Source organism: Littorina saxatilis, linkage group LG3 (genome assembly GCF_037325665.1).
Source record: "Littorina saxatilis isolate snail1 linkage group LG3, US_GU_Lsax_2.0, whole genome shotgun sequence".
In the NCBI taxonomy this organism is placed as follows: Eukaryota; Metazoa; Mollusca; class Gastropoda; order Littorinimorpha; family Littorinidae; genus Littorina; species Littorina saxatilis.
In genome coordinates, this window is record NC_090247.1 from 4,283,123 (window position 1) to 4,292,297 (window position 9,175).

At 44.3% G+C, this 9,175-nt stretch overlaps 1 protein-coding gene across 1 annotated transcript in view; it reads right to left on the reverse strand.

Moving 5' to 3' along the window:
* Positions 1-935: 935 nt before the first annotated feature.
* The window catches only part of LOC138961074 (trichohyalin-like), a 34,724-nt gene continuing 26,484 nt past the window's right edge, over positions 936-9,175 (reverse strand). Inside the window, 1 exon segment of the mRNA XM_070332667.1 lies at positions 936-980. Coding sequence (XP_070188768.1) covers positions 936-980 — 45 coding nt within the window.

Below are 9,175 nucleotides of genomic sequence, written 5' to 3' on the forward strand. Positions count from 1 at the left end.
TTTCATTTTCATTTTCATTACTTTATTGTCCCATCGCTGGGAAATTCGGGTCGCTTCCTCCCAGTGGAAAGCTAGCAGCAACGGAGTCGCGCTACCCAGGTGTCTGCGTGTTTAGGTGTATTCAGCCACCTGCACTTATGGCAGAATGACCAAGGTCTTTTACGTGCCATTGTGATGACACGGGGGTGGGACATGGCTTCCGTCTCTGGGTCTGCACATAAAGTTGACCCGTGTCCGTCCCGGCCCGAATTCGATCCTGCGACCTTCCGATCACAAGTCCAGTGCTCTACCAACTGAGCTACATAGCTCCACTTAGGCTCGTACCGAAACTTAACAGCCTCAATCTATGCGTTTCCTGAGCAGAGTTGGAATCTTGTGTTGAAAAGATGTTAAAAAACAAAGGATTACTGTACTCACCAATACAAAGACGACACAAGACGATTACGAATTTTCGCTTCTGGAAGCTTCATCAGGAAAAGAACACAAAAGACAACAAAAAGCAGACGCAACACGGAACGAACAGGGTTTGAAAGAAAATGGAGGGGCTTTTTTTTGTTTTTTTCTTTCAAACCCTGTTCGTTCCGTGTTGCGTCTGCTTTTTGTTGTCTTTTGTGTTCTTTTCCTGATGAAGCTTCCAGAAGCGAAAATTCGTAATCGTCTTGTGTCGTCTTTGTATTGGTGAGTACAGTAATCCTTTGTTTTTTTAACTTTGTTCATCTTACCACAGTCACTTCGTTGTTTAGATGTTGAAAAGATGTCTTGAAAGCGAATGCACCTTCCTTTATGCGTGGACCATTTTGTAAATCACCGTAAATGTGATGTATTTTATGTCTGTAATCGCCTGACACTGCATGGCAATTGTCCTTGTTTTTAAAAAGGACAGTAACATTTTGAGTCTTGAGTCTTACATTAGCGCAGGCCTTGGATCTACAGCGTCACTCAACATGAACTCCCGCCTCTCCGTACAGCTTGGCTTCGTTCTGCACAGAGTGGAATTTTTAGGTGAATTAACTTTGAATTTGACACCTAGGACGCCTGACCTGCGAATTTAATTCATCATAGATTGTACGCTCTGTAAAGGAAGCAGATAGTAAGCTGTTGATGTGTGTGTGTGTAGGGGGGGTGTATGTGGGTGGGTGTGTGGGTGGGTGGGTGTGGGTGGGTGTGTGGGTGGGTGTGGGTGTGCCCGATTGCTTAACAGTTGAATCAAAGAATTCATATTTGAATTAATTAATTTGAGTGGCATGCTAAGTTTTAGCGTGCTCTTATGAATTATTGTGTGCTGTGTGGCAGTGTTACGTACTAGGTTTTTCACACGGACATATTACGCATTCAGGTGCCTAATATTGGTTGCTCTAATTTGGCTAAAAGGTTAGCTGAACAGAGAACAACCACCAAACACAAAATTAAACTCCTTCGCGAAAAAATATGCTACTTGTGGCATGAAACTAAAAGTGGGCCATATAAAGGGCCCTTCCCCAATGTAAAAAAAAATTTAAAAAAAATAAACAATGGCTAGCTGCACTCCCTCGTACAGCATTCTAAGTTCTGCTTGCAAAGAACTCAGGAGAATTACTTGTGCCACAAACTGTTTTGTTGTCGTTGAACACAACCTTTGTTATTCTGCATGCTATTTCTGAACATAATGCCTATCGTGATGACTTATCGTCGTTCAAAACAGAGAGAGAGAGAGGGAGAGAGAGACAGAGAGAGAGAGGCAGACAGAGACAGAGAGAGAGAGAGAGCGAGAGAGCGAGCGAGAGAGAGAGAGAAAAAGGGGTAGGGAGAGAGACAAAGAGAGAGAGACAGAGAGAGGGAGCGAGAGAGAGAGAGAGAGAGAGAGAGAGAGAGAGAAAGGGGTAGGGAGAGAGACAGAGAGAGAGACAGAGAGAGGGAGCGGAGAGAGGGAGAGAGCGAGAGAGAGAGAGAAAGGGTAGGGAGAGAGACAGAGAGACATACTGACAGAGAGACAGAGAAAGAGAGAGAGAGAGCGAGAGAGAGAGAGAGAAAGGGGTAGGGAGAGAGATAGAGAGACAGACAGAGAGAGAGAGAGGGAGAGAGCGAGAGAGAGAGAGAAAGGGGTAGGGAGAGAGATAGAGAGAGGGAGAGAGGATATGGGGGGAGGGGGGGGGAAGAGAGACAGGAAGAGAGAGTGAATTCGATAACGGTGCGGGAGTGAACATGTAGTTTTCTGAAGAAAATGATGCACAAATTATCTGAGAGAGAGGCGTCCGAGTGTAAAAGGGGGGGGGGGGAGGGGGAGGGGGTTGTATCTCAAAACTGAGGGCGTTTGGATGAGAATAGACACTAAACTCTTGATGCCGATGCAAAATGTGAACGATAGGATATAATAATAGTCAGGTCTGGACACAAATACGCTCTGGTCTAAAGTATCCGGGTGGCATTATTTGAGGGTGAACAGTTCCGGGAGAGACACCGGTTCCAGAAGGGGACAACGCCCATGCCAAGCTATTGATTATTGTCTGCGAGAAGTGCAGCAGGTTGCTGGCTGTTCTCAGTCCTCGATGATACATACTGTGCCTTGTCCTTGTTGAGCCGGGCTTGGTGCTTGATTCTTTTGTCTGTGTCTCTGTCTCCCCCTGTGTCTCTGTCTCCCCCTGTGTCTATTTCGTCTCTCTCTCTCTCTCTCTCTCTCTCTCTCTCTCTCTCTCTCTCTCTCTCTCTCTCTCTCTCTCTCTCTCTCTCTCTCTCTCTCTCTCTTTACTCTCTCTCTCTCTCTCTCTCTCTCTCTCTCTCTCTCTCTCTCTCTCTCTTTCTTCTCTCTCTCTTTCACTCTCTTTCTCTCTCTCTCTCTCTCTCTCTCTCTCTCTCTCTCTCTCTCTCTCTCTCTCTCTCTCTCTCTCTCTCTCTCTCTCTCTCTCTCTCTCTCTCTCTCTCTCTCTGGTCTTTACTCTCTCTCTCTCTCTCTCTCTCTCTCTCTCTCTCTCTCTCTCTCTCTTCTCTCTCTCTTTCACTCTCTTTCTCTCTGTACCCGTCACTGTGTGCGTTTGTAGGCGTATATGAATTAGTGCGTGTGTTTGTCCGTTCGTCCTTTCCTGAAGGCAGAGGGAGGATGGAGGCCTTCGGGCGGGAGAGAGAGGGGGGGGGGTGAACAGAGAGGAGGCTGTTAATGTATTTTAAACTATGTGCATACATTACTGCTTTGAGTTCGTTTCCCTCTGAGGCCTTAGAAATTTCACAACAAAACCTTTTCTGACAACCCTATAACCCAAAATTCCTAAAACAAAAATACACACATAATTCTTCACAGTTCAGCATTCTCACCTGAGCCTTTCCAAGTGTTTGTCGTAACTAATTTACAAGAAATCCAGAGCATCTGACAAGAACCCTGGAAGAACGTCAACAAGCTTCGGCAAAGCCGTTTCCAATTCTTCGTCTTGTATTTGTTATCTAAGAGGTTGTTGAAACTGTCGCTTCTTGACACCAGGTAAGAACAGAGACTGTCAGCATTCAGCAACAACGTTGTTTTTGTCAGTACCCCCTTCCACCCCTTCCACGCCAACCACCCCATCCCCCCTCGCACGTACGCACACGTGTTCCTTCCGATCTGAAGACAGACAACAAGAATGTTTAAGCGATGATGAAGCTCTCATCATTCTTTCAGTGTGTGTATTATTTGAGTGGCAACTGCCGATAAAAGTGATGATGAGTTAATCAATGTGGGTTTTTTTTCTGAGGTAATATTGAAATGATGGAGTTAAGCTGAGACAGATTTTAACATTGACGATGCCGCTTTGCATCTCTGTCTTTGTCTCTGCGCGCGCGCGTTTGTGTATGTGTGTGTGTGTGTGTGTGTGTGTGCCTGCGTGCCTGCGTGAGTGCTTGTGTGTGTGTCTGTGTGTGTGAGAGAGAGAGAGAGACAGACAGACAGACAGACTCCGTTTTTGTCTCACGAGGTTGAAGCAGCTACATGAGTATCATGGAGATCGCATCTTCCCAAAACGCCGAAGAGGAATTATCACCTTGGAAACTGAACACCTCTCTCATTGGTGGATGACCGTCAGTACTGATACAATGATGTATATGTACGACAGTCCTCGCGGGAAAATATATCACCCGATTCGCGAGCAAAATCCCAGATAACACCCAGATAAATCGTTTCTGCACAGCCGAGCGTCGATGCTGGCTCGAGTTCATTATATGAGAAACAGTACTCCACAAATCACAAATATAGCAATAATCATAAAGAATAAAGTGCTAATAGCACCATGCTGACTGGCACTATAGGGATACGTCTATCCCGGAATAAGTCTTGAATATATCTAAACGGGGAAACAAATATCTAAACATGTACCTGAGTGTTATGTGCACATGTGCATCCACTTCAAATAGCATGCATACAACATGATAATAACAAAGAAAGATGTGCACAGAGATGTGTTTATCGTTGCTTTTGATAAAAAGATGGGGGGGGGATGGGGTCTACAGTCATCTATCCCCGATCATGTCATGGAAAGTTTTGTACAAAAGGTGCATGAAAAGTGGATGTAAATTTCTCGCTGACTTGTGCCTACAAGGGCACCTTTTCTCTTTCTATTCCAGGCCTATAAAATATCACGTTGAAAAATATCCTTTCCTAGCTGAAACAGAACAAAAGCAATACATTATGTCACACGTCCACAAATATGGCTTCTTTGCAGTCATTTCATCTCGAAGCAAATGCACTAGCACCACACACAAAAACAGTTGATAAATGTCGTTCACGCTTATACATAAACATTAATCCGGGCCCTAGCACCAGGAAAACTATTCATTTCAAATCACAAGCTTTGCCGTCCCACGATGTACATAAATTCTATCCTCATTCGTGGGAGACATCTTCTTACACAGTCGCACAGGAAAACATGTATCTAAAGTCCCATATTTCAGCACGGAAGAACAAAGCCTCAGTGCACATGCATTCATACGGAAACATATTTTTCCGCATTATTGCAGAAAAGAAATAAAATGCATTAGGCGGATTTGCAACTTTCCTCGTCCAAGTGTTTAACTATATTTTACACCTTGACGGGTCGAGGTAAGGGGCGGGGGGGGGGGGGGGGGCTAGAGGGGGGATTGTGGGGGGGGGGCATAGGAGGGGGACTGAGTCACCACGTCTGAATATCTGCACACAACAAACTCGCCATCATTCGTCTCATTACTGCAGAAAAGACATAAAATGCATTAGGACTTGCAACTTTCCTCGTCCAAGTGTTTAACTATATTATATTTTACACCTTGACGGGTCGAGGTGAGGGGAAGGGGGGGGGGGGGGGTGGGAGGGTGACGGGGAGTACCACGTGTGAATGTCTCCACACAACGAACCCACTATCATTCGTCTCGAAATCTCTTAGTTCTCACTCGGGACTGTAACTTATTTTTCGGTTCATTCTTCGAGACAGTCACCACTTAATTCCATCCAATTCCGTCCCATCGGATCAGTCAATCAGCGATACGAAATGGTGTCTGAAACCTTGCTGACAAGGGAGGCCACTCCTCCATTACTGCAGAAAATAGAGATAGCGAATGCTGGATCGGGAATTGGACCTGAGCAGGAGGCTTTTTTTTTCTTCTCCGACGTCCGTTACTGCAGGGAAACACAGTGCTACCCTGGTTTGGTCGTCGCAGAAAGTCATAGAAAAATCACGTCTTAAAAAGGAGAGAAACTTAGAATGGAGGTCAAGTTGCAGGTGCCGGTAGAAGGACAAAACGTAATCAGGCTTAGACAGCCGAGGGTCTTAAGAAAAAGACAAGTCTTAAAACCCGATGTCTTGAAAGGTTGCACCACTGTTCTAAATTGTCCGTGACCGTAGGAAATAGAGATTGCAAATTGTGTCTCAGAACAAGATTGAATCGTCTGTAACTGTTCAATATGGTTAACAGCCGGAACCGCGAAAGTTGGATCTGGCATTGGATTTGGACAAAGCTGACACATTGCATTATGATTGATATAAAATCAAGCTGTTCAATGTATGCGGCAAGAGAATGGGTGGCCTTGCCAGACAGCCTCGAAGAAAGATCTCCACGATAACGTACTTAAGTATTGTTTTTGTTAGTTTTTTGTGTTTGAGAGTGTGTGCTTTTTGTGTGACGAGGATAGCACTGATGGAAGTAAGCATCGGCGTATAAACAACGCGCACACACAGGCACACACGCACACGCACACACACACACACACACACACACACACGCGCGCGCGCGCACACAGACGCACGCACATGCACGCACGCACGCGAACACGCACACATACACACACAAACAAGCAAACAAACAAACAAGCAAACAAACACACACACACACACACACACAAACATACACACAAAAACACACTCACACACATTAAAATACTAAAACTCCTGAACCGATTTTGCTTCACCACTCAGGAAATACAAACATAAAAGCCAACGCGAAAAAGAAAAAAAAGATTCGACGCACTCACAATCAATATTGTCCCACGGAAAAAGGCTATAAATGTATAATAATATCACTAAAATGGTCGACCACCTACAAGTCAAACACCAAAATGATGGACCAACCGCCGTTACCTCGCAGTCAGTGCCCAGACACTGATGAACTTTTTTCGTCAGTTACTGCGATAAAATATAGATATCTGGTGCCAGAAAGTACATCTCTATCCTGTCGGTAATGTTGTGTATGATGGTGCTTCGCAAAAAGAAAAGAAGAGATATCGTTATTACCTCAGTGGGAGGGGGGTGAGATGGTCGTCCATTGATAGACACGCATGAAAAGGTACGTTTATAGCGTAAAACAGTTCGCTGAGCAACGGGATGCGACGATTAGTCAGACACGCATGAAAAGGTACGTTTATAGCGTAAAACAGTTCGCTGAGCAACGGGATGCGACGATTAGTCAGACACGCATGAAAAAGTACGTTTATAGTGTAAAACAGTTCGCTGAGCAACGGGATGCGACGATTAGTCAGACACGCATGAAAAAGTACGTTTATAGTGTAAAACAGTTCGCTGAGCAACGGGATGCGACGATTAGTCAGACACGCATGAAAAGGTACGTTTATAGCGTAAAACAGTTCGCTGAGCAACGGGATGCGACGATTAGTCAGACACGCATGAAAAGGTACGTTTATAGTGTAAAACAGTTCGCTGAGCAACGGGATGCGACGATTAGTCAGACACGCATGAAAAAGTACGTTTATAGTGTAAAACAGTTCTCTGAGCAACGGGATGCGACGATTAGTCAGACACGCATGAAAAGGTACGTTTATAGTGTAAAACAGTTCGCTGAGCAACGGGATGCGACGATTAGTCAGACACGCATGAAAAGGTACGTTTATAGCGTAAAACAGTTCGCTGAGCAACGGGATGCGACGATTAGTCAGGTTTAAACTGTGCATGTGTATGTTAGAGTGTTTGGGTGGGGTGGGTGTGAGTGTGTGTGTGTGTGTGTGTGTGTGTGTTTCAGTGTGGGTGACGGTGAGTGTGTGTATGTGTGTGTGTGTGCGTATGTGTGTGTGAGTGTGTGTGTGTTTTTTAGTGTGGGTGTGATCGTGTGGGTGTGAGTGTGTGTGTGTGTGTGTGTGTGTGAGAGAGAGTGTGTGTGTGTGTCTTTCTGGAGTGTGCGGGGGTGCGGGTGTTTGTGAGTGTGTGTGGGTGTGGGTGTATTTCTGGTGTGTGTGGGGGGACGTGGTGCGGCTGTTTGTGTGGTGTGTGTGTGTGTGTGTGTGTGTGTGTATCTATCTGTCTGTCTGTCTCTCTGTTTTGTTGTTGTAGCAACACAGGTCTGGAGCACAACTCATGTCCAATGACTGATCCAGTATTCAGACTCGCTAAAACTGACACGATCGGTTTCATTTTAAATTCCAACCGACAAAAGCTCATGGAAGGCATTTGTCTGTCTGGACGCTTAGTGTAATCACAGTAGGACGTTTGGAGCCTTGGGTAATTGATCGCAGCCAGCTAACAAATCGATGTGATTTAAATGAAGTCGCCTTCAAAGTCCGGGACTGTGTGAGCTTACCAGAGAGAACAGACTACAGAATACAGACTACAGACTACAGACTACAGACTACAGAATACTTTATTGCCCAAGTTTGAGAATTCGTTTTTCGTCTTCTTCTTTGTTCTTGGGCTGAAACTCCCACGTTCACTCATGTTTTTGCACGAGTGGATTTGTACGTATATGACCGTTTCTACCCCGCCATTCAGGCAGCCATACGCCTATTCCGGGGGAGAGAATTCGTTTAAACAAATACGGTTTTCACTCATTTCACTCCAGCCAAGCACACCCAGCGAGCGAACAAGAAAAAGTAAAAACATTTAAAACATAAAAAATAGATTTATATAGCTGGCAAGGAAACTGATCGGCTAAGATACTATACGACTTAGATACTCTTGTTTTACTACTTCTTCTTTACTATGCATCCTCAAAACTACATTTCTTCTAGTCTTTCGCTCGCTTTTTACTTTAAAATATTACCATCCCCTCCCATTCATCTTCCTCCTCCTACCTTCATTTTTTGCTTCTTTATCTTCTTCTATTTCTCGTATAAGCAACGCAATAACTATATTGCGTTGTTGTTGTTGTGGTTTGTTTTTTTTCTTTTTACCTTCCTTGTTTTTTTCTTTCTTTTTTAGTAAGCTAACCTTGGTTTTAGCTTCTGGCTTTCGCGTATAAATAATCCTTGAGACTGTCACAGAAAAAAAAAAGAAGACTTGATTGACACGCTTACCTGCGTGCACTGACGTAATCAGTAATGACATCAGCACTTTCACTTCCTGCTATAAGGCTACAATGACGTTTACCTGCACTTATCACGAATCATCAAAGCCGACATCATAATTGCTTTTCAGCCAGTTTGTTTGAGCTCTTAACGAGCGTTTTATTATGTCTGCTTGACGGGAAAGAAAAGCTAAAAAAAAGAAATGAATAAAGTCATTTAGTATTATTCCGCATGTCACGCTTTCGTTCCATGTGTGATTCCGTCGCGATATAACCTTCGTGGTTGAAAACGACGTTAAACACCAAATAAAGAATAAAGAAAGTTCCATGTGTGATTGACATATCCGGACGTTACCTCGATGTCAATGACGTCACAAACGGGCAGACATAATTGTTCGTAGACTCAGCATCGTCTTGGTGCCATGAATGGAAATTAAATATAAATTTAGGGTTATCAGTAAGGGTGCTAGTGAATCTT